Here is a 26,385-nt window from a genome sequence, read left to right on the forward strand (position 1 = left end):
CAGGAGGAAGTCTGGTATAATGGAATACTTTATAGCAAGTCTTGGTTTTTAGAAGTTAAATTTTTAAAAAGATTTATTTATTTATTTTAGAGAGAAAGAGAGTACGCTCACAAGAGTGGGGGATGAGAGACTCTGAAGCAGACTCCCCACTGGGCACGGAGCCTGACAAGAAGTTCCATCTCAATCTCACCGCCCTGAAATCACGACCTGAGGTGAAACCAAGAGTCAGACCCTCAACCAACTAAGCCACCCAGGCATCCCTAGAGGTTAATTTTTTAAAAAATTATTTATTTGACAGAGAGAGATCACAAGTAGGTAGAGAGGCAGGCAGAGACAGAGGGGGAAGCAGGCTCCCTGCTGAGCACAGAGCCCAACAGGGGGCTCAATCCCAGGACCTTGAGACCATGACCCAAGCCAAAGGCAGTGGCCCAACCCAGTGAGCCACCCAAGCACCCCTAGAGGTTAGTTTTTAAATTAAGTAACTACGTTTGCAGGTAGCCAAGGTTATTGTTTTTCTTTCTTTCTTTCTTTCTTTCTTTCTTTTTTTTTTAAAGATTTTATTTGAGAGAGAGACACACAGCAAGAGAGGGAACACAAGTAGGGCGAGTGGGAGAGGGAGAAGCAGGCTTCCAGCTGAACAGGGAATCCAATGTGGGGCTCGATCCTAGGTCATGACCTGAGCCGAAGGCAGATGCTTATGACTGAGCCATCCAGGTACCCCAAGGTTATAATTTTTTACACATCTTTCCAAAGATGTTTTAATGCATATATAAATAAAATTACCCGAGATCAGTAAATAAAAGCTTTCCTGGTGTTGGGGGTAGGCGGCACTGAATATCATTCTACCATGGAGTTATCCCATCATTTATTTAACTAGTCTCCTGCTGTACTGATGGGCATTTAAGAGATTTCCAATCTTTTGCTTAAACTCTGCTTCAACAAATAACCCCATATATAAGTAACTTCATACACGTTAAGCACGGTTTTGAAGAGGATCAAAATTCTGCCAAGGAAAAAACAGGGTAAGATATTATCAGTAGAGGGAACAACTCAGACAAAATCCCAAACATGTAAAATAGGAATTAAGTAGTTTGGTGTTGCTGGAGTATAAAATCTGAGGAAGGATAGCAATAGGGAATGAAGAAGGAAAAATAAATTTAAGTCAGATAACTAAGTCTTAATCCTGCAGTATTTTAACAGGGAGCCAAAAGAGATAAGATTTGTGCTTTAAAAAGACCACTCAGGGGTGCCTGGGTGGCTCAGTCATTAAGTGTTTGCCTGTTCAGATCATGATCTCAGAGTCCTGGGACTGAGCCCCACATCACGCTCCCTGCTCAACAGGAAACCTGCTTCTCCCTCTCCTACTCCCCCTGCTTGTCAAATAAATAAATAAATAAATAAATAAAATCTTAAAAAATAAAAAAAGACCACTCTATGGAAACAACCCAAATATTCATCAACTGATGAATGGATAAATAAAATGTGCTATATCCATGCAATGGAATTATCCAGCAATAAAAAGGAATACAATACCAATACATTCTACAACATGGATGAGCTTTTAAAACATTATACTAAGAAAAAGAAATGATTCATAAAAGGCCACATAGTGCATGATTCCATTTACAGGAAACACCTAGAATAGGCAAACCTACAGAAATAGAAAGCAAGTTGGTAGTTACCCAGGGAGGGGGAGCATAGGAGGTTAAGGACAAATGGAGAGAGACTACTAACAAAGAACAGGTTTTTTGTGAAGGTGATGAAAATGTTCTAAAATTGTGGTGGGGACTGCACAAGTCTGAGAATAAACTGAAAACCACTGAATAGTACACTTTAAGTGAATGATTATATGGTATGTGAATTATATCTCAATAAAACTGTCAAATTAAAAGAATATTATTCTGATAGCTATGTAGAGAATGGGGTCAAGACTGGAACAACAACAACGAAAAATCCGTTAGGAAATTTAACAGTCTAGGCGGAAGACAATGAGGGTCTAAGCTATGAAATTGGCCGTAGTGACAATGAGGAGAGATGAATTCAACAGATATTTGGAAGGTAAGACAATTTATTAGCTATCTAGATATGGAATCTTGAATTTCTGGCTTTGGTGTCAGGATGGAGGATTGTGTTCCTACCTCTACTTCTTACTAATATGAAGCATGAAGTATAAAAAGAAGAGCAGATTTAGGATAAAAGATATATCCATTTCAGATATATTGAGTTTGAGATGCCTGTAATATACCAAGATGGCATTGTCTAGTATATAGCTGTCTTGAGGTACCTTGAGCTTGGGGGAGAAAATTTAGAAGGTAGATTTGAGTCTGGAGTAAAGAGGGAGTAGTTATAACCATGAATTGGATGTGATTGTCTGGGAAAGCATATTAAATATGGCATAGGCCAAGGATGAAGCTCTGGGTAAACACATGTTTTTTAGAAGCAGGTTATAAATAAGTTTGTGTGTAGGGGCAATTAACATTTTATTGAGCAATCCTTCTAATGTGGGGCCCAGTGCTAGGTACTTTGTTTCAAAATACCTTTGTTTAGTCCTCAAAACAATTTCTCAAGTCAAGGTAACTGATACTGGTCATTTTATTTATTTTAAGATTTCATTTTATTTATTTGACAGTGGGAGAGTGAACGAAAGCAGGGGAAGCAGGAGTAGGAGGAGGAGGCTTACTGGCCCTGAGCAGAAAGCCGGAGGCAAGGCTCGATTCCACCACCCTGGGATCATGACCCAAAAAGGAAGGCAGAAGCTTAACTACTGAGCCACCTAGGCTCCCCGAAACTGGTCACTTTAAATTCACAGGTTGGGAGACTGAGGATAGGGATATTAAATATCTGTGTAAGGTCTTAGGACTAAAGTGTGCCGAAATAACTAGAATCCAGGTCTGATTCCAAGGTCAGACTTTTCCTACTTCACCACTTTTGCTTTCCACTGCCACACTATTCAGCAGGGTTTTTCTGTACTGCACTCAGCTGACCTGTAACTGATTATTTAAAAAGCCAAAACGGGGGCGCCTAGCTAGCTCAGTCGCAGAGCGTGTGACTCCTGATCTTGGGGGTTGTGAGTTCAAACCCCACGTTCCGTGTAGAGATTACTTTAAAAAAATATAAGCAAATACATACATAAAGTCAAACGTCGTTGTGCATCTGAACCCAATGTAACACTGTGTATACTTCAATTAAAAAATATTAAGTTAAATAAAGAGCCAAACTTCAAAGAGGTCATCTGACAGAGGCTACATTATCGGGTGGGATAAAAAGAGGAAGCAAGAAGTGACTTTATTTCCGTTTTAAGATTTATCTTAAATATGGGGCGCCAGGGTAGCTCAATCGTTAGGCGTCTGCCCTGGGGTCCTGATCCCGGAGTCCTGAGATCGAGTCCCTCATCGGGCTCCCTGCTCAGCGGGGAGTCTGCTTCTCCCTCTCCTTCAGCCTCTCCCTCTATTCTCCTTCTCGCGCGCGCTCTCTCAAATTAATAAAATCTTAAAAAAAAAAAAAAAGATTTATCTTAAACAGGGAATCACATTTGGAAAGGATGGCAGAGCTCAGAAGCCACGATCCCTGGGATCCGAAAAGACAAAACCAGAATCAGCTGAGAAAGTAACGAGGAATCCTATGATCAGACTTCTTCGTATCTTACAGCTCTACATTATAGCTGACAAGCCGACAGACGAAGGCTGCCCGTCTCCGGCTGATGTAACACAGGCGTCGAGGGCCAGCTTTGTCAGCGAGCTTCTCAGCGGAGAAGAAGGTGCGAGAAGAGCAGGGCTTCAGGCCTCGGAAGGCGACTATCCTAGGAATCCGAGAGACGCCACCACTTTCAACTCCAGAAGCCCCTGGGAACCCAGACGCCAAGGGCCAGAACCCTCCCCGGCTTCCCTTACTTACTTTTTTGATATTGGACTTGGAGGCGGGATGAAAGTCCTTCTTGCACATGAAATTGGCGAAAGATTTCCCCATCTTAAAGCCTAACGTGGGAAAAGGTAGCTACGGGACCCGTAAGTAACGTAAACAAACACTGCCGCCTAACCGGAACTGCGCCGCCAGGGGCAGCGGGAACTTCCGCGGTCAAAGGTGACAGCTTCCGGCGACTAGCGCCTCCGCCTACCGCAGCACGCCCTTCCCCCTTTCATTGAGGGTAGGTCCTAGGCCGGGGGAGGGGCGTGAGTGGGGAGGCGTTTGCGTAGCGGAGGTGGGAAGTGGGAATCCGCGAGGGGCTTCGCGGGCGGGACTGGAGGCGGGTGCTGCGGGAGGGAGCCGGGGTCTGAGGTGAGCGGGCTGCGGGCCGAGCGGCGGCAGCTGGGGTGTGGAGTGCGTGCTGGGTGGGGAGGGGTGTTTGAAGTCCGAGCCCTTAATTCTGTGGTCTCTGACTCTGGTTCCCATGAAGTTTTCCGCACCTATTTATTGTGAAAACAGTATTTCTTGCCCAAACTGTGGTACTTTCGTAGGGATCAAACGATGTGATGTTTCGCAAAACTGTTGGTGAACCAAAGCATTTAAAATAGAATGCCAACTCCACAAGAGCGAGGATTCTCTTTTGTCGCCAGCTGTACAGCGTCTGGCTCAGAAAGATGTTCGTGAACGTTTACTGAATGATGAACGCGTACTAGGAGTTCGTAAGGGCTCTCAAACCTTGCCCTTCTAAATGGGCTGGGTGGTGGCGTGCTTCCTTAGCTTCTCGTCTGACCCCAGTTAGCCCTGATCATCTAATGCAGCTTGACGGCCCTTGAGGCCCCCCTACCCGCAGGGTTTTTAGTGGACGTGGCTACTACCGCCCTGGGGGATCCACCAATCCAGTCCTCTCTCAGGGAGGCAGTGGTTGTGATAGCAAGAATAAACCTTTTGTGAGAAATTTACTCTTCTGTCCAATAATAACCTAACAGCTTTCTTTTGCGTGTCTGATATGTTTCAGGCACTACGCAAAAAAAGTTTTACACACTGTCTTATTATATTCTAGTAACAGCCTCCTGAGATACGTACTGGTGAAGCAGAAGGTTTAGATTGAGAGTAAATAGCCTGCCAAGGTTATGCAGTGGTAGAAATAACTTTGGAACACAAAGAGAAGGCCATCCAGGACATAAAGGTTGAAATTCACACAGAAAACAGCAGCTACCCTATAACTGAGGAACCATCCATAACTGAAGAAAAGAAAAATCTTAGGAGTTTCAGGCTAAAGGTGTTTCTTACTTGACTCACTTTGTTTTTTGAATGAAACATTTATTAGATTTACATTTTTTTTTTAAATTGCTAGCATCTGTTTGTGTAAAGCCATTTTAAAGTTTGGGCATTATAAAATAAAGGAAAGCAGGGAACTCTAAAACAATCTCTCCATTCTGGGAACAAATAACGTTCTACGAAAATTGAGGATTTAAGACTTTCCAATTAAAAATGAAAACACAATCTTTTTTTTTTCTTTTTAAAGATTTTATTTATTTGACAGACGGAGATCACAAGCAGGCAGAGAGGCAGGCAGAGAGAGAGGAGGAAGCAGGCCCCCCGCTGAGCAGAGAGCCCGATGTGGGGCTCGATCCCAGGACTCTGAGATCACGACCTGAGCCTAAGGCAGAGGCTTAACCCACTGAGCCACCCAGGCACCCTGAAAACACAATCTTGATACTAAATTCTACAATCAGGATTTACAGAGTTATGTATGCGAACTTCTTCCTGGAAATATCAACAATTTGGAATTTTATTGACATGTTTTTGTATTTATCTGATTCCGTGAGTCTTTTTAAAATTTTAGTCTTCTCAGTGTTATAATCTGTGTATTCGTCTTGTTTGAGGAAATACTGGGACTTTTCATAAGTTCAGGTGATGAGAATACAAAGATTAATAAAACATATTCCTAGTCCTCAAGGATCTTACTGTCCAAAAGGAGACACATATATGTGCACAAATATAGTAACTCATGTGTATACACAGATATGGTCATCATAGCAGTAGAGTGAAGTTCAGGGATTCTCAAATATGGAAATAGTGAAAGATTCAGGGAAGACTTCAGGAGAGGAAGATCTTAGAGGATAAATTTGACCTAGAGACTAGAAGAAAGTACTGGTGATTGCTATTTTCTTACTGATTCTGGTAGTATAAGATTCATTCTCATGTTGTTTTCTTACTGATTTTTGTAGTTCAGTATAAAGTTTAAAACTTTAATGGACACCCTGTATTAGGTATGGCAGTAATATCCCTTGGTCATCAAGTTCAATTCTTTGCTTTTTATATACTAAAAACGTTTTTCTCCTTTTATTTTGAATTTTCTATGTTTTTGTTTGTTTGTTTAGTTTTAAAAAAATGGAACCTTGTTCTTGTGATACTTTTGTGGCACTACCTCCAGCAACTGCTGGTAACAGGATTATTTTTGGAAAAAATTCAGATAGATTGTGCGATGAAGTACAGGAGGTAGTTTATTCTCCTGCTGCAGTTCATGATAACCTGAGAGAACATCTTCAGGTAGGTGAAGTACATGTTTTTTTAACAATTGTTTTCTTTAAAAATATCATAACCAGCTTTAAAAAAATCATTAGCTAGCTATTTGGCAGGGACTATGGAAGTTAAAAATTCAAGGATTTAAATTTGAAAAATAATTTCAGTCAGAACTAGATTTCTGGTCTTTTATTTCAATGATTTGGAGGAAGCTGAAATAACAATAAAAATATTTGTTAATTCTTTGATCAAACATTTGAATGTTTATCATACTCAAGCTTGTCAAATAGGGCAGGGATTTAAAGCCTACTATCAAAACTAGTTCTGTCTTCCAGGAGCTTGGAGTCTAGTAGAGGAATACAATGTATATATAACTAACCCCATTATAAGGTAGGGTGATTTAAATACTGATGTAAGTAAGAGCAATGAGTTGTGACAACAGTGGAGAAGGAGCAGTTAATTCAGACTAGAGATCGAGGAAGACTTCACCGGGAGCTGGGGTTTCAGCTGGAGCTTGATGGACAGAAAGTATTCTGATTGGTGTAGAATAGGGAAAGTCATTCCATTCTTATGGGGCCCTGTAATAACATTATTAACATGCATTTTATGCAGTCATTTGGTAGTATACACATTAATTAAAGGATCCTTTGAAAATTTTTGTTAAAAATCCATTCAACATGGAACTTAAAGTTTCACATTACGCTTTTATTGCTAAGTTATGCATTTTTTAGATTTCATTTTATTGATACTTGAATACTAAAATATATTAAATATTAGATTTTTTCTGTATGCAAACCTTTTTTTTCTTTTGCTGAAATTATTTATTCGTCTTGGATCCATTTCTACTTTCTCTCTTTATGTTTAAATTTCTCATATTCTGTAAACCAGTGGTCCTTATTCTTTTCACCATGGTGGACATACCGGATGGGTGACTTCTACATATTACATAGGCTTCTATAGGAATTCTTTCGTATATGAGGGCTACCGTATGGGACTTATGTTACTAATTAAGAAATACTGGATGTTGAGATTGAGATCCAATTCCTTTAAGCTTCAACTAATTATATCTTCCTCTACAAAATGTTTCAAGATTTCATACCTAGAAACCATCTCTCTTTTGAGCTTACATTAACATCTCATTTTTACTTTTCTTTTTTTTTTTTTAAAGATTTTATTTATTTATTTGACAGAGAGAGATCATAAGTAGGCAGAGAGGCAGGCAGAGTGAGAGGGGGGAAGCAGGCTTGTCGCTGAGCAGAGTCATGACCTGAGCCGAAGGCAGAGGCTTTAACCCATTGAGCCACTCAGGTGCCCCTCATTTTTATTTTTCTTAACGGCCCTTATACTTTACATTTTGTTGTATTTTAGTTAGTGTACAAGCCTTAGTTTCTCGAAAGCAAGATCTATACCTGATTCATCTTTATAACTGATATATCTCTTGGCAGAGTACTTTGTAATAGATGCTTAATAAATATTTGAATGAATAAAAGCTTTAGGGTCAATTTTGAATATATTTTAAGGGTAGTAATTTTATTATTGAAAAAAAAATTTTTTTAAAGATTTTATTTATTTGACAGAGAGAAATCTCAAGTAGTCGGAGAGGCAGGCAGAGAGAGAGAGAGGGAAGCAGGCTCCCCGCTGAGCAGAGAACCCAATGTGGGACTCGATCCCAGGACCCTGAGATCATGACCTGAGCCGAAGGCAGCGGCTTAACCCACTGAGCCACCCAGGCATCCCTATTATTGAAAATTTTAAGTTATACTTTATTTCATAGTGGACAAGCCTTTTGATTTATTTTTAAGATTCTGCAACTTGATAACGTTTTCTTTTTTGGTTTTATGGTTGTTGCTATGACTTTCTTTACAGTGTACTTACATAGAAATTGATCAAGTTCCTGAAACATATGCTGTTGTCCTTAGTCGCCCATCTTGGTTATGGGGGGCAGAAATGGGAGCCAATGAGCATGGAGTCTGCATTGGAAATGAAGCTGTTTGGGGAAGAGAAGAAGTTTGTGATGAAGAAGCACTACTGGGCATGGACCTTGTCAGGTTATTTTTTAATTATACTTTTTAAGTACGGAACTTGTCTAAAACTCTTACAAGTTTTATTTTCCTCTTTTTCCCATATTTTGGACATTGACACTTTATAGTTTGTATTAAAATTCTTCAGAGTACAGACTTACCTCATCTTGTTACGCTTTGCCTTATTACACTTCACAGATACTGCAGTGTTTACAAATTGAAGGTTTGTGGCAGTGTTATGTTAGGCAAGTCTATTGGCACCATTTTTCCATTAGCACATGCTCACTTTGTGTCTCTGTCACATTTGGTAATTCTCACAATATTTCAAAAAGTTTTTATTATTATTATATTGGTTATAATGATCTGTGATTAGTGATTATAACTTGTTGAAAGCTCAGATGATGGTTGGCATTTTTTAGCAATGAAGTCTTTTTCAATTTATTTTTAAATTAAGGTATGTAATTGCCTTTTGGACATAATGCTGTTGCACACTTAATAGACTATAGTATAGTATAAACATAACTTTTATATGCACTGGAGAATCAGAAAATTCATTTGACTCACTTTTTGCAATACTCATTTTATTCCAGTGGTCTGAAACTGAACCTGCAATATCTCCAAAGTATGCTTATATAGGCATGTAATTTGTAGACTTCAAAGATCATTAATTGGGAGAAGGGAAGGACTTGAAAATTATGATTCTTTTATGTGAATTATGTAAAATAGTACCTAACATTTTATCAGACCTTAATTCTCACAGTAACCTCATGGGCTAAATATTATTATCCTCATTTTATAGATGAGATACTGAGATAAAGCAACTTGCCAATAAATTACCAAGTTGGAATTTGAACATTGATCTGATTCCAAAGACTGTTTTCATGATTCCAAACTGGCTTTAGAAGGAATGGCTTAGAAGTTGGGTTTCAGTTTATCCATTAACTTGAAAGAACTTTTGCTTTGAATATAAACAAAAAAATCTCATGTGCATGAAATTATTTAAGGGAAATGATGGAAATTTCTTTTAATCTGAAAACTTTTATTTTTATTTTAGACTTGGCCTTGAAAGAGCTGATACAGCTGAAAAAGCCCTCAATGTCATTGTTGATCTATTAGAAAAATATGGCCAGGGTGGAAATTGTTCAGAGGGTAGGATGGTATTTAGCTATCACAATAGTTTCCTGATAGCTGATAGGAAGGAAGCGTGGATTCTGGAGACTGCAGGAAAGTACTGGGCTGCAGAAAAAGTACAAGGTATGGACAACTTTTCATGATTAAAAAAAATTATCTTATAATTAATAAAATAACCCCCTTAACTATAGACATTGTATGTAATTGTTTCTCAAGATTTATAATCCGGTGCAATGAAGGGTGGATCTGCAGGGGAAATGAAAAAATTTGAAAGAATGTTAACAGTGAAAGAGCGCTACAAAGAGCTTTTCTGAAAAAGAGAAAAAGGTGGTGTTCTCTATTTTTCATATTATGATACTAATTTTATGTAATCTGTATATATTTTCTGTGCTGCCTCTTTTGACTGTTATAGTACTTTTCCAGTTCTTGATAACCCCTTGCCATTTCTTCCTCTTTTAACTTTGGCCTGAACTCAAACTTTTTATTGCATGTGGATATGGAGGTAAGGAAAGGGGAGTGCTTCTGGGGATTAGAGTCTGTCAGCTAGTGGCTGGAAAGAATATACTGATACAATAGTAAAGTGTAAACATTGAGTATAATAACACAATTTGATTGTTTTACGATGCTTTGTATTTTTTTATGGTCTCTTAGTGACCATATATTCCTTTTATTTTTCAAGTGAGGAAATCTGGAGATGTGAAGTGCTTTACTTGAGGCAGCAATTGAAAGAATTTAAATCTTTAAATTTAAATTTAAATCATCCTGACTCTCAGTTCAATATTCTTTCATTAGAGTACAGCCTTATACTCAAGCATGATCATGTACTTTTACAGACTTACCGCCTGGATCTCCTAGTTTTGCAGGGGAGATAATTTGCACATGTGAAAATATTAAATGGTGCTTGAATGACTCAGGCACATAAATGCTGTAAACATTTAGAGAAAGAAAAAGTCACTGTGGGCTGGAGAAATTCAGAAAGTCTTCATGAAGTTATCCTTGAGTTTTGGAGGATGTGGATGTTATTTTTCAAAATCAGTCATTGCCAGTTCTTTTGATGATGTTTTATTTTATATTTTGCCTGTTTTTATTTTGCCTAATACATAAAATCGAATTTAGACTATTTTCTTATTTTCTAATTGGTCTGATTGTACCACTAGCACTCTTTATTTTATTAAGTGTGCTAAATGCAAGAGAGAAATGAGTAATGTATTCTGTTGAGAAAGATAGCCCTACCTAGATATTAAAAATGAACACCCGCATTGAGTATGATTATCCAGTTGTAGATTAATTTTGCCAACTGGTTTCTCTTCCTATTACTAAATGAGCCTAAGAACTACATAATTAAATTTTATCAAATTATCTATAGTCTGAAAACTCTTCTGTGTCTGACTCTCTCATGACGTTATTCTGGTTTTTGTAGTGAGAATATCCCAAGTATGACTTTGTTAGAGTAATTTAATTGATTTCTACTTAGCAGACTGTATTCTAAACTGATTTTAAAACGTTATCAATTTTCATTTTTCATGATCTGTTTCATTCATTATGGTCTCTTTAGAACTAGTTTTTATTCTTCTGCTTTGTATTTTAGTTGACAATTTTGTTATAACTTACTGCTATGATATTTTTGGGTATCTTATATTTCTGTTCTAAATTTATTTATGACTAATTTTTGAAAAGTAATTTCTACAAAAGACTAACATCTAAAATATATAAAGAAATCTCAAACCTCAATGGTAAAAAGACAATCCACCTAGCAAAATGGGCAAAAGACAAGAAGAGACATTTCACCTAAAGGGTTATACAGATGTCAAAAAAGCACATGAAATGTTCAGTATCATTAGCTATTAGGGAAATGCAAACTAAAGCCACAATGAGGTTTCTCTGTACTTATACCAAGAGAGTTAAAATTTTTAGATGACACTACTCAACACTGGTGAGAAGTTGGATAAGGATCATTTAATCATTGCTGGTAAGAATGTGCATCTACTCTGGAAAACAGTTTGGCAGCTTTTAAAAAAAAATCTAAATACACAACTACCATGCCCCCCAGCAATTGCAATCTTGTGCATTTATCCCAGGGACTTACATGCACACAAGAACCCATACACAAATATTTATAGCAGCTTTCTCCATAACAACCAAAAGCTAGAAACAACCCAGATGTCCTTTAGCTTGTGAATGGTTAAACAAACCGGTACATACCGTGGAATAATCTCAGCAATAAAAAGGAATGAACTCTTAATATATGTAATAACCTGGATGAATCTTTAGAGAATGATATCAAGTGAAAAAAGAGAAAAGGTTATATGCTATATGATTTTTTAAATATATATTTTTAAAGATTTTATTTATTTATTTGACAGACAGAGATCACAAGTAGGCAGAGAGGCAGGCAGAGAGAGAGAGGGGAGTTAGCAGGCTCCCCGCAGAGCAGAGAGCCCCATGGGGGGCTCGATCCCAGGACCCTGGGATCATGACCTAAGCCAAAGGCAGAGGCTTTAACCCACTGAGCCACCCAGGTGCCCCTGCTATATGATTTCATTTGTATAATATTCTTGAAATGACAGTAATAGAAATGGATAGCAGGGTAGTGGTTGCATGGGGTTAATGAGGGTTTAGTGGGGGCGCATAAAGGGGATGTGGTCATAAGAGGGCAAATGAGTGATCTTTGTGAAGAAGGAAATGTTCTATATCTTGACTGTATTGATGCCAGTTAGCTGTGCTATTATACAAGATGTTACCATTGGGGGAAACTGTGTAATGGGTACACAGGAGCTCTGTATTACTTCTTAAAACTGCATGTGAATCTACAGTCCTCTCAAAATAAAAAGTTTAAGAAGTTTAATTAAAAAATAATCCATTTATCTTTTTTGGGGAGGGGGAGAGAAAGAGTGCAAGTCAGGCAGAGGTTGGTAGAAGGAACAGAGGGAGAGAGAGAATTTTAAGTAGGTTCCACACCAAGTGCAAAGCCCAATGCAGGTCTCAGTCTCATGATTCTGAGATCATGACCTGAGTTGAAGTCAAAAGTCAGACACTTACCTGACAAGCCACCCAAACACGCCTATTTATCTTTTTGAGTATGTAATAGATGAGATGCACATGATACAAAATTTAGAAGTATATATTTGCATTTAAATAGTGATTAAGAATCATAATGTACAGATAAATACAACATGATAATGTGATTTTTCTTTCCCCTTCTCCTCTTTTTCTTTGAAAATAGAGGGCATTCGTAATATTTCTAATCAGCTTTCTATAACAACCAAGATTGATCGGGAACATCCAGACATGAGAAACTATGCTAAGCGGAAAGGTTGGTGGGATGGTAAAAAGGAGTTTGATTTTGCTGCAGCATACTCTTATCTTGACACAGCCAAGATGATGATTTCACCAGGCAGATACTGTGAAGGCTACAAGCTTCTGAATAAACACAAAGGTAATTTTATCATTGAAATAATATCAGAATGAAAAATTGTATTTTGCCTGGGTATAATATGGGTATAAAATCTGGTTTTGAAGGAATTATTCTTAGTAAAGATATTTTTATTAAACTGAAATTTTGTAAACTAATACAAGCTTTTTTTCCTTGAGATGAGTGAAGTGCTATATAATTCTGCAAGGGTAATAATTCTTTTTGAAGGATAAGATTCACAGTTCTCAGACCCATTTTTTTCAGTTTTTACTAATATTCTTAAACAAAATTGGGATGGTTTTTCTTCTCAGAAATTATTGGAACATGGAGACAGGTTTTTAAAATATGTCTTTTGACAATATACTTATTGGTTATTTTCTTACTAAAAAAGTTATATCTAGAATTAGTTGAGAAGGCAACATGAGCAGATGTAAGAATTACCTCTTCTCCTCAATTTTAGAGATATTGAATAAAATATTTAAACATTAAGGATATATATAGTTAGATTTGAACACAAGACAAGGAAATTACGAACTACCAGAAATGAAGAGAGAACCCATAGTATTAGCAAAATTTGATGTGTCTCTTTCTCACACAATCCTTCTATCTGTATAAAAGAAGGGGTTCTGGACCAAATATAAGTGTCAAAGGATAGTTCTAACATCTGTGAGAATATAGGCATCTAGGTGGAGACCTGTTTGGGGAGCAGGAACTGGACTACTTACCAAGATTATGAATCTGAAAAATGCCATTCTGCTCCCTTCCAAGAATCCCAGTCTGAAATTGAGCTGTCTGTTGTCTCAGGCTATGGGTCAGCACAAGTCTCTGGTGAGAGATTGGACTTAGGAGTTAAATGTATTTGGTATGCTCAGCTGGGGCTACCTGTGCTGTGCTGAGAAACAAACACTGGTTGAACCAGTAAATCACATAGGATTTCATCATACCTGTGTCTCTATAGTCACTGTGTGAATATTTGATATGACAGATATTCAGATTTTACTCAAATTTCCTGTCCAAACGAGAAATCTGCTATAATGAATCTGCATGTAACTGCCATTGAAAACATATGTTATGTGGACATTGAGATAAAAGGATGTAGTTTCCACATTTACTATGGATAGTTTCTATTGTTATGTTCTCAAGTTCACTGATCTTTTCTTCTGCATTATCTAATCTGCTGTTAATCCCATCTAGTGATACTATCATTTTCAGATATTACGTTTTTTATCTCTATATGTTCCATTTGGTACTTTTTGTGTGTATTTCCTACTTCTCTATTCATTAACTTTCATGTTTTTCTTCAGTGAACATATTCAGCACATACCTATTCTATAATTGTTTTAGCCTCATTGTCTGATAACTCCATTATCTCTGCAATTTCTGGATCTGTTTCTGTTAATCTGATTTTCTTCTGGTTTGGGGCTCAAATTTTCCTGCTTGTTTGTGTGTCTGGTATTTTTGATTGGATAGTAGACATTGTAGATTTTATTTGTTGCATGCTGGATTTTGTTTTATTGCTTTAAAGAGTGTTGGTCTTATATTAGTTAAGTAACCTGCAGAACAGTGTCATCTCTCTTAGGCCTGCTAGGTTAGCTCTAGAGTAGCCTTTACTCTAGGCTAGCTTAGTACCATTTGTAAGGGAAGTGATCCTTCTGGATATTGTGATCATTCTGCCTTTACTGATTTTTTTAAATTGTTGTGTATATGAGTGAGAGAGGAGTGTGAAAATCTCCAATTATATTTATGGAATTGTGTGTTTTTGCTTTGTATTTTGAAGCTCTATTGTTAAGTAGATACACATTTATATTGTTATATCTTCCTGGTAAATTGGTCCTTTTACTTTTATGAAACATTATTTCTCATGGTAATGATCATTTTCTTGAAGTCAATTTTAGCCTAGTCTTCTGCTTACTTTTTACATGACATGTACTTACTTATCATTTGCTTTCAAACTATCAGTATTCAGACTATCAGTGCATTTCTTACAAAAACCGTATAGTTTGGTCTCTTTTAAAACGATTCTAATAAGTTCTACCTTTTAATTAGAATCTGTAGTTCAATGGAAGTTTTATCATTGAAAAACATAATACCAAAGTAAAAAATTAACTCAGTAGGCTCAATAGCAGAATGGAGATGACAGAAGAAAGAGTGGACATGAAGATAGATCAGTAGAAATTATCTAATCTGAATAACAGAATTTGAAGCAAGCAAACAAAAAGAACAGGGTCTTAGGGACTGTGGAACAGTACCCAGGTGTCTAAAATTCATGTCATTAGAGTCTCAGAAGGAGAGAATAGTGTGATGCAGAAAAATTTTTGAATAATGACTGAAACCTTGTCAAAATGGCAAAAGACTTAAACTTACAGATTCAGGAGAATTTGAAAATCTCAAACAAGATAAACTCATCCATGTCTTAATGCACGAAACACTAAAAACCAAAGACAAAGAAAAAAAATCTTGAACTCAGCTAAGGGAAAACAAATTACATATAGAAAAAAATGATTTCTGGGAGTTTATCATTATAAACCCTGGATGCCTAAAGGCAGTGAAACAACATTTTTAAAATTCTAAAAGAAAAGTCAAACCAGAATTTTATATTCAGCCAAAATATTCTTCAGGAATGAAGGAAAAATAAAAATATGCTGATATATAGGAAAACTAAGAGACTTTGTTGCCAATAGCCTGCTCTAAAAGAAATTTTAAAGGAAGCTTTTCAGATATAAAGGAAATGATATCACAGTGAAACATGGAACTTTAAGAATGAAGAGCTGCAGAAATGAGAAATATCTGGGTAAATATAATACTATGTTTCTCCCTTAAGACTTTAAAAAATATGTCTGACAGTTACAAGCCAACAATATATTTCCTATAGTACAAAGAATAGCCTCAATATAAAGAGGGGAGTACATAGAGACCTGCATGGTGGTAAGATTTCTACATCCTCCTTGAAGTTTTAAAATATTAATTCTAGTAATTGGAAAAGTTAAGTATGTATATTGTAATTCTAGAACAACTGTTTAAAAAGCCACCTGATAAGATATAGAAAAAAGTGAACAAATAAATTAAAATAGAATACTAAGAAAATATTCAAAAATAAGGTGAGAGGGGCACCTGGGTGGCTCAGTGGGTTAAGCCTCTGCCTTCTGCCCAGGTCATAGTCCCAGGGTCCTGGGATCGAGCCCCGAGTCAGGCTCTCTGCTCAGCAGGGAGCCTGCTTCCCTTCCTCTCTTTCTGCCTGCCTCTCTGCCTACTTGTGATCTGTCAAGTAAATAAATAAAATCTTTAAAAAAAAAATAAATAAGGTGAGAAAGGGGAAATAGAGGAACAAAAAACCTGAAGGATCAAATAGAAAACAAACAATATAATAAAAACAAAACAAATTAAAAAAAAACTAGACTCTGCTATTGCTATATATGAATAGCTAACTTGAAATGTAAAGTTAAAGGATGGGAGAAAATGTGTCTTTTAAATACTCATCAAAAGACAGCTGGGTTGGCTATATAAATATTGGATGAATTAGACTTTAGAGCAAGATAAATTACCAGGGAGAAAGAGGGATACTACATAATCAAAATAGATCATTTTAATGGGATTATTATGTCTCCATGTTAAATGTATATGCATCTAACAACAAAGCTTCCAAATATATGAAGCCAGAACTGAAAGAACTGAAAAGAGAAATAGACAATTTCACAATTATAATGGGAGACTTCAATACTTCTCTCTCAGTTGTCAGAACTATTGGACAGGAAATCTGCAAGGATATTAAAAAACTGAACAGTACCATCAACCACTGGATCTAATGCATTATTATAGGATATTCCACCCAACAACAGTGTAATACACATTCTTTTCAAGTGCGCATCAAATATATACCAAGGTTGTCCATATCCTGGGTCATAAAACAAATCTTACCAAATTTAAAAGAAATATAACAAAGTATGGTCTCTCTGGTGATAATGAAATTAAATTTGAAATCAATTATAGAAGGATATCTGGAAAGTCCCCCAAATACTTGGAAATTACATAACACATTTTAAACTTATGGGTCAAAAAAATCTCGAGGGAAATTAGAAAAGATTTTGAGGGGAAAAATAAAAAGATTTTGAGGGGAATGAAGTAAAAATATACCAAAATTTGTGGGATGAAATAAAGGTAATGCTTACAGGGAAATTTATAGCATTTAATGATTATAGTTGATAATAAGAAAGGTCTCAACTCAACAATATAAACCTAAACTTTCACCTCCAGAAATGAAACAAAACAAAACAAGCCAACCAAAAACAAACAAAAATCCCAATCAAGGAAAAGGATGGAAGTAATAAAGATAAGAGCAGAAATCAATAAAATTGAAAATAAAACAATGAAGAAAATTGATCAAACTAAAACCTGGTTCTTCAAAAAGATCAATAAAATTGATCCACCCTAGACAAAGAAAAAAAGGAAGACAACACAAGTTATATGTCAGGTAAAGAAATATTGTTATCTACCCCACCAGCATTAAGAGGAAAATACCACAAACTTTGAGGAAATGAACTAGTTCCTTGAAAGCCACAGGCCACCACAACTCACCTAAAAAGGAATAACTCTTGTCAGCTGTCTGCTAGACAATTCCACTGATTATACTCAACCTGAAAACTCTTCTGGTGGGCAGCTCAAATTTCAGCTCAGTTCTTTTATCTTTCGCTGTGCTGCTTGCAGTGGGCCACACATGCTGATTCACAAAACAGATGGAAATTTGGTCAGGGTTTTTTTGGTTTTGTTTTGTTTTGGTTTTGTTTTGCACAGAATTTGGGGGTTTTTCTCTCTAACTCTGTCCTTTATGAGAGTCCTCCTTCAGTTTCTAGTACTGGTGGTTAACTTCTAGTTCTTCAGGCCAGAAAGCTCAATGTTTTCTGTAAATACTTGCACAATATTGCACAGCATTGACTAAGGCCTTCCCTTGGGCTAAAGCCAAAACAAAACCAGTGAATTTGTCCTGTACTTCATCCCATCTTCCAAATGTCTCCTTCCAGAATTTTCCTGCTTTTGTTCACTGCTTCAGGTAGTCTGTATTTTGTCCCAAGTTTATAGTTATTTAAGGGAGGGTTGGTCTGATAGGAGCTTATTTGGCTTAATTAGAAAGCAGAACTCCTTCCTATGTCCCTTAATATTCTTTGACATTATTGTATTTATAGAAATATATTCACATGATTCAAAGTCCACAGGCACATAGGATGTATACATATCCTGTTCTTAGATAGGATCCTCTCCCTAATTTCTTTTTTTCCATAGGCAATCCCTTATATATTCTTCTAGACATAACATATACTTAATGAAACAAATATGTATATGTAATTTTTTTCTTTTTTTTACAGAAATGGTAGTATGTTATACACATTGTTCAGCATATAACTTTTCTTTAGTTAGCAATATACAATGTAGATAATTCTATTTTGATATATTCCCAATTTTGTCATTTTTTAAAAAAGATTTTATTTATTTATTTGACAGAGAGAAAGAGATCACAAGTAGGCAGATAGGCAGGCAGAGAGAGGGGAGAAGCAGGCTCCCTGCTGAGCAGAGAGCCCGTATGGGACTGGATCTCAGGACCCTGAGATCATGACCTGAGCTAAAGGCAGAGGCTTAACCCACTGAGCCACCCAGGTGCTAGTTTTGTCATATATTTTTTTTAAGATTTTATTTATTTATTTGTCAGAAAGAGTGAGCACAGACAGACAGAGTGGCAGGCAGAGGCAGAGGGAGAAGCAGGCTCCCTGCTGAGCAAGGAACCCAAGGTGGGACTTGATCCCAGAATGCTGGGATCATGACCTGAGCTGAAGGCAGCTGCTTAACCAACTGAGCCACCCAGGCATCCCAGTTTTGTCATATTTTTAACAGTTGCACAGTTTTCTATTATTTTGATAGCTTATTTCCATGTGGTTATATTTTAATCATCATATAGTAAGGATTAATTAATTGAGTTAACAAATTTCTCATTATTTAGGTTTTTAGTTTTTCATTATTGAAAATTATATAATATGCTTATAGATTATTTATGTTCCCATCCTTGACTATTTTCTTAGAATATGTTTCTAGAAGTAGGATGTAGGTTCAAAGCATATATGTGTTTTAAGTCTTTTGAAACACACTATCAAAATGACCACCAGAAAGCGTCAATTTAAATTGCCATCAGCAATATTTGAGTGCCATTTTAATATATTTATCAATATAGGATATTATTTTTGTTCAACCTTGATAAAATTTTTGTAGCAGAGGGGTGCCTGGGTGGCTCACTGGGTTAAAGCCTCTGCCTTCGGCTCAGGTTATGGTCTCAGAGTCTTGGGATCGAGCCCTGCATCTGGCTCTCTGCTCAGTGGGGAGCCTGCTTCCCCACCCCCCACTTGCCTCTGTGCCTACTTGTGATCTCTGTCAAATAAATAAATAAAATAAAATAAAATAAATAAAAAGAATTTTGTAGTAGAAATGGCATGTTACTATTTTTTTTTTAAGATTTTTTATTTATTTATTTGACAGACAGAGATACAAGTAGGCAGAGAGGCAGGCAGAGAAAGAGGAGGAAGCAGGCTCCCTGCAGAGCAGAGAACCCGATGTGGGGCTCGAGCCTAGGACCCTGGGATCATGACCTGAGCCGAAGGCAGAGGCTTTAACCCACTGTGCTACCCAGGTGCCCCATGTTATTATTTTAAAATAGAAGATTAGACATATTCTTATGTATCCTTATATTCTTATGTTTGTTGAAAAATTGTAATTTTTATATTTTTAAGTTTTATTTATTTAATTTTCCTGCTTTTGTTCACTGCTTCAGGTAGTCTGTATTTTGTCCCAAGTTTATAGTTATTTAAGGGAGGGTTGGTCTGATAGGAGCTTATTTGGCTTAATTAGAAAGCAGAACTCCTTCCTATGTCCCTTAATAGGGGGATAATAATAATGATAATAATAATGATCCCATTATTTATTATAGAGAGAGGGCATACAAGCAGAGGGAATAGCAGGCAGAGGGAGAAGCAGGCTCCCCACTGTGCAGGAGCCCTCTGTGGGATTCCATTCCAGGACCGATCATGACCTGAACCAAAGGCAGATGCTTAACTAACCACCCAGGTGTCCCCAAAAGTTGTAATTTTTAAATTGCCCATTTATTAATATATCTTTTCCCATTTTTATATTTGGTTACTACTAACTGTTAAAAAACTTTTAGTATATCTTTATCCCTTTGCTTCCAGATAGCTCCAGAAAAGTACCTTCTATTTAGATTACTGGGTGGCAGTTAACTACTAAATGGGTCATTCCATTAATATTTCAAAATACGTGACTAATATATTCTCCTTCACCTGAGGGATGGAATGGTTCTGTAAACCAATCAGAAAGAAACTATTTGGAGACAGAGCAATGATTGATATTTGCTTCTTAGGTATTCATTAAACACATTAGCAATCTGTTAGTTATTTGGTATGACAGAAAAAAGTTTGTGACAATGGTTTTAGAATGCCTTAATGTCATCGTTTTCTAAATATTTAGTATTTTATATTTTGCTTTCCAGAAGAATGTCTTATCATTTGAAAGGTTTTTTTTTAAATAAGGTTTCTTAATGTTAGTTTGTCATTTTATAAATAAGTTATTTAAACTACCTTTTATTCCCCATGTGGGTGGGTATATAGAAAATGCTAAAATGTGTTATTCTAAGGAATTTTAGGCTTATTGTGAAAGTAGAGACTGAGTAGTAGTTGCACCAGTACCTATTCCCATTTATTAAAAGCTATCAGGGGCTGGACATTGTGCTAAGTGATTGCATTATCTTCTCTAAGGAACTATGTGAAGTAGGTATTATCTTCATTTTACAAATGAGGAAATTGTGCTCTTCATTTATCTCCTCTATGGAACTGAAAAAAAATGGATTCTCTTACTTGAGCTTATATTTCTCTCAGTACCTAGTTTAGTGTCTTGCATGTGTTTAATATGTATTTTTTAATTAACAAAGGATTGTTAGTTGAGTTAAATTAAATTGTAACTTACAGATAATTTAACAAAGATCGCTGTTGTGTACTTTTTTCTGGCAATAAATTTAGAGGCTCAGGACATAAATTAGGAAGTATTCCTTAAAAAATGAAGAATAACAACATGTAATTAAGGTCGAGAGGAAAGTATCAAGAATCCTAGGGTTCAGGATAATTGGACAAAAGAAAGAAAAAATAGAGGTAATTATAGATTAATTAGCCACTGCATCCTCAAAATTCTGTTATGTTTAACTACAAAATAGCTGGATTATATATAGATTTAAAATGCATACATGATTATAGCAAGAGTTGCATCTGACATGAAACTTGTTTTTCTCCCCAAATATAAAGTACAGTTCATCCAGCTTTCTGTGCTTTGCCAAAAGAATAAATGTCTTTCCAATACTTTCATAGAAAATTGTCTAGTAGAACATTATAGTTAATTTTTCCTATGATTTTTCTAGATGGAAGAGCCTACCTTTCTCCTTTCCAGCTACCTGATAGCTATTAACTGTGCTGCGTGTATATCCAAATTGTATCTATATTCACTCATGTATTTTAAATAACTAGTTTAAATTGCGGTGAAATTGCACCCTGTGTTTTGCATTCATTTTACTGAACCCTGCTACTGCAGTCTCAGTACTTATTCAATGCTTGCTAGTGGATTACTTACAGCTGTCCTTCTCAAGTGATCATGTAAATCCTCCCTTCATTTTGAGAATTGTAGGTTTTGAATACAGAAAACATTTTCATAATACCTGTATTATCGCAGTGTTATGGTTCTGACACTGTTTTCATTAAAACTTGCCACTTATATGAATTTAGATTTGAATCATTTTAAAATCTCACTAGGTGCAGAAGCTATGTGTCTGATAGATAGGTGTGGATGGTAGGCTTTTGCTTTATTGTTGAGTTTTAATGTTAAGGGCTGTTTTCAGATACAGTCTCTTTTTTTCTTCCTGCATTTTCTCAAAATGAATGAAAGATTTGTTCTTATAACAAGTTATCTATAAATTATCTTTCTTGAATTTGAAGTCATAACTATCCTAAGGAGAAATGGAAAATTTGCTATTAGCATGAAACAGTTGGTAACGTATATGATTGAGTGTGTAACATTAGATTCTTTTATAAGTCAATTTTATTTTAATTTGAAATGTCACAGAATCACATTTTGAGTATAGACTTGCTGTAAGCCTTTTTCTTTTAATTATTCCCATATATCATGGGAAAGGGTGGGGGGAATTCTTGCTTTTTATGCTTTGTCTTTTTGAGTTATTACATTTTCTTATTCCCTTATTTCATTGTAGTAAGGTATTAAGAGAGAAGAAACATACCTGTGGTCAACCAACTGTGTTAAATGAAAGTTGTTTCTTTAGAACTAATTTTAATGCAATAATCAAACGTTGCCAATATAAAGTATCTGAAAATATCTGATGGCAGGAACTATATGTTTTATGGTTTTTTAACTGTACTTTTTACAGTATCTATCAACAGTCTATTATGTTCATTACTATTACTGAAAAATTGATACTACTTGAGGGTAAAAAGGGACTGATGGGAGGCTCAGTAGTGGAGTGGTTAAAAGCACTGAGCTGGACTTCTGCTTCTGGTTATCAGCTAACCTCCCCCCAGGAATAACTATAAAAGCCAGAGGAATAAAAGCCACTGTTTGAAGGTATAGGTGAGCACCCAAAACAGTTAAGACATGAGAGCCTAGATCCAAGAGATTGAGAAAAGATTAGCTACACTTTGAGAAGTACCTGACCTTCTATGTCACAATTTCTCCTTAAAGCAATTTTTGACTTAGCAGCACAAATGTAGGATGAGACATTGAGAAATTGAGACAGAAGTAGTTCCTAAAAGTCTAAACAGCTAAGTAGAGATTTGGAAATCTCACACGGCCTTGGACAAAACTTAGATCTAATAGCCAAGCAGGAAGAGGCCTAGGGAACACCCTGGGCTTTCAGTTGAGACACCAGAAAAGCTACAATAGGGAATAGACCAGTCTCAACTGTATCAATAGGTAATTTACTTATATTCTGTTTGCCAGAAGAAAATTAAATCCTCTGTTGAGGAAAACATCATGAAGAGTTTCTACAAACTTTCGTCCGTGGTGTCCAACATTCAATAAAAAATTATCAGACATGCCAAGGAATAAGACTAAGTGACTGAAAACCAAGAGAAAGCGAACAGTAGAAAGTGACTGACTGGTATCCACAAACTAGCTTCATCAGACACAGACTTAAATTAGTATGTTTTGGGCTAGGCGGAGGTGGCTCAGTCAGTTAACCTTCTCCCTTTGTCTCAGGTCATGCTCTCAAGGTCCTGGCGTCAAGTCCTGAGTTAGACTCCCTGCTCGGTGGGGAGTCTGATTCTCCCTTTCCCACTGCCCCACCTCTCATGCTCTCACTTTCTCAAATAAGTAATTTTAAAAAATTATTTTTATGATCATGTTGTAGTAGTTAAAGTAACATTCTCTTACCACTCTTGTTGGAAAAATTATATTGGATTTACTCATTGTTTTAAGAATTGGCATATTAAAATTCTAACCTAAATTTTGTTAACAATAAGCTTATGTAAATTTATTTTTGAAATATTATTTTCATTTTAAAGACCCAATCAATCCTTTCCTCTACTATTTACCAAGAAATTTTGATTCTCATTTTAAATGTGCTGCTTTAAAAGGCTGTTTTCTAGTGCCATTTTCTTTTGATAATGAAAATTTCTTATATTTATCAGAGGAAGGCTTTTAAACCTATTCTGATTATTCATCTTGTCATGAGATAGTTATATCCTGAATCACATCTTTGACTATAGAAATGTACAGCAAGGAGCAGAGCTGTCTGAAGGCATGATTGGCTTTTTAAACTTTTTTGTGGAAATGCCTTGCAAATATGGAATTCTGAGGCTCTCTGTAACAATGGTCGTGTTGTGTTTGCTGAAGAGATAAAATAGATGTTTTTCTATTTTTTTAAAATATCAAACTTCAGGGACGCCTGGGTGGCTCAGTTGGTTAAGCAGCTGCCTTCGGCTCAGGTCATGATCCCAGCGTCCTGGGATCGAGTCCCATATCGGGCTCCTTGCTCTGCAGGGAGCCTGCTTCTCCCTCTGACTCTGCCTTCCACTCTGTCTGCCTGTGCTTGCTCTCACTCTCTCTCTCTCACAAATAAATAAATAAAATCTTAAAAAAAAAATATCAAACTTCACATATGAAAACAGAAAACAAAATATAATACCATCTATTTTCATTACACACAATGGCATTTAAGTTTTTGATTTTTTAAAAAAATTTTATTTATTTATTCGTCAGAGAGAGAGGAGCGAGATTGAGCACAGGCAGACAGAGTGGCAGGCAGAGGCAGAGGGAGAGGGAGAAGCAGGCTCCCTGCCAAGCAAGGAGCCTGCTGTGGGACTCCATCCCAGGATGCTGGGATCATGACCCGAGCTGAAGGCAGCTGCTTAACCAACTGAGCCACCCAGGCGTCCCGGCATTTAAGTTTTTTAAGTAGCCCAGCAGAATTATGTTCATAAAGATTCCATTAACCAATAATATGTTTTGTCTCCTTCATTCCCACTCTGGTTAAAATTCACATGTTATTAATGTCAGGTACAGAAATTATTAAAGGAAAAGTAGTAGGTTATTTTATAAATAACATCTTGTATAATTTTGGAAACCAAGCACAATATTCTCTTAATATTTGGTTTCCAGAATGGATAGACTCAGATAGTAGTTACTGATACTGCAATGCTAACTAAATTCACCTTAAAATTTTTTTTATCAAGGACAAGACTGAGCATATTTTGCATTTTTTATTCCTTCTTAGGAAGTTACGATTTTACCTAAGTGGTTTTGAGACTTTGTATTTTATATTTTTCTAAAAAATCTTCCTTACAACAGCAGAATGAGACTAATAGTTATGATATAAGGTTTGTTTGTAGTTAACATCTAATTTATCCCTAGATCATTATCTCATGTTATATACTATCAATAGAGAAAGCAGTTCATATTTATAGTATATCAGTCTACAAATTCATATGTATTTGATGATTTTTAAAAATGAATTCCCTAGGAAATATAACTTTTGAAACAATGATGGACATTCTCCGAGATAAACCAAGTGGCATTAATATGGAGGGAGAATTCCTGACCACCGCAAGCATGGTTTCTATTTTACCTCAAGACTCCAGCCTTCCTTGCATTCACTTCTTCACAGGGACTCCTGATCCTGAGAGGTAAAGTCATAAAATATCATAAACCAGCAAAGGGTCAGGGAGTAGGGTAGTCACTAGTCCTTGGTGATTTTGCCAGGCTAAATTTTTCTTACACAAATATGACAGTTATTTTTGTATGCATTTTCTGTTCAGGTTGTAGTATTCCATTATCACATGTACATAACTGCCATAGCTATTTTCATTTTTATAGTACAGTATTACAATATGTTAACAGATTCTTATATGCAGTTATCTCTTCCCCCACATATATTTAAAGTTGTCAAGAAAAGTAAGGTAGATGGTTTTCTTTTGCAGATTCAATATTACAATATTAGATGATTAATAACAGTAAAATATTAAATGATGTAGTTGTGCCAGATTTAGGTGGTTACTTATCTACTCATATCTAGAAAATACACGCATATAAAATTTAAACCATCAGTAGTTGAAGTTATATCTCAAATAGGATTTGTACAGACTAGTCATTAGTGTCTCTCATAGAACTTAATGTGCACTATATTTAGAAATGATCTTATAGTCACTATCTCCTGGTATTATGGTCTTTTGTGTTAGTAAAGATATTTTCAAGAATATTGGATGAGACTCATGAATACCTTATTAATACTGCTGCTCTTTTTCTTTCCAAATCCTAATCCTCAATCTGTAGTACTGAGGATTGTTCTTACCCTTCAGCTGTGGAGTTTGCAGTATAAAATGATGAACTATAATTTCACTTGGGACTGTTTCTGTGCCAGCCCCTTTGTTAGGTTCCTGGGAATACAGGGCTAAAAAAAGTGTGTTTCCCAGCCCCAAAGAAGAGCCCAGTGTACCAAGACAGACAGCATGGGTATAACTAGTATGACAAGAACAACTAATATGTAAGAAATTAATAGAAACTAGAGGGAATCTTAAAAGATTTAGAATGATGCTAAATATTTTTATATCCCCATAAGCCAATTATTGAAGACTTTTTCTTCTAGATCCGTTTTTAAGCCTTTCATATTTGTACCAAATATTCCACAACTCTTGGATACGAGTTCACCAACATTTGGACATGAAGATCCAGTTAAAAAGAGGCCACGTTTTCAGTTTAAGCCTGACAGAAGACACCCACTCTACCAAAAACATCAACAGGCATTGGAAGTAATAGATAAAAAGGAGGTATGATTAAATTATATTCTGTTTT

General features: G+C 36.2%; 2 protein-coding genes across 7 annotated transcripts in view; one reads left to right on the forward strand and one right to left on the reverse strand.

Annotated features, from left to right (window-relative positions):
• CIR1 (corepressor interacting with RBPJ, CIR1) overlaps window positions 1-4,053 on the reverse strand; it is a 40,510-nt gene extending 36,457 nt beyond the window's left edge. The window contains exon 1 of the mRNA XM_059394190.1: window positions 3,895-4,053. Coding sequence (XP_059250173.1) covers window positions 3,895-3,966 — 72 coding nt within the window. The 5' untranslated portion in view covers window positions 3,967-4,053. The remainder of the gene's footprint in view (window positions 1-3,894) is intronic.
• A 22-nt stretch (window positions 4,054-4,075) lies between these two features.
• The window catches only part of SCRN3 (secernin 3), a 28,593-nt gene continuing 6,283 nt past the window's right edge, over window positions 4,076-26,385 (forward strand). The window contains exons 1-8 of one of the 6 annotated variants that reach the window (XM_059394185.1): window positions 4,088-4,144; window positions 5,429-5,654; window positions 6,288-6,456; window positions 8,296-8,477; window positions 9,505-9,704; window positions 12,805-13,017; window positions 25,058-25,220; window positions 26,180-26,360. In XM_059394185.1, coding sequence (XP_059250168.1) covers window positions 6,298-6,456; window positions 8,296-8,477; window positions 9,505-9,704; window positions 12,805-13,017; window positions 25,058-25,220; window positions 26,180-26,360 — 1,098 coding nt within the window. In that variant the 5' untranslated portion in view covers window positions 4,088-4,144; window positions 5,429-5,654; window positions 6,288-6,297. The other 5 variants (XM_059394186.1, XM_059394184.1, XM_059394187.1 and 2 more) reach the window with 5 other exon arrangements.

The sequence above is a fragment of the Mustela nigripes genome, chromosome 3, assembly GCF_022355385.1.
Source record: "Mustela nigripes isolate SB6536 chromosome 3, MUSNIG.SB6536, whole genome shotgun sequence".
In the NCBI taxonomy this organism is placed as follows: domain Eukaryota; kingdom Metazoa; phylum Chordata; class Mammalia; order Carnivora; family Mustelidae; genus Mustela; species Mustela nigripes.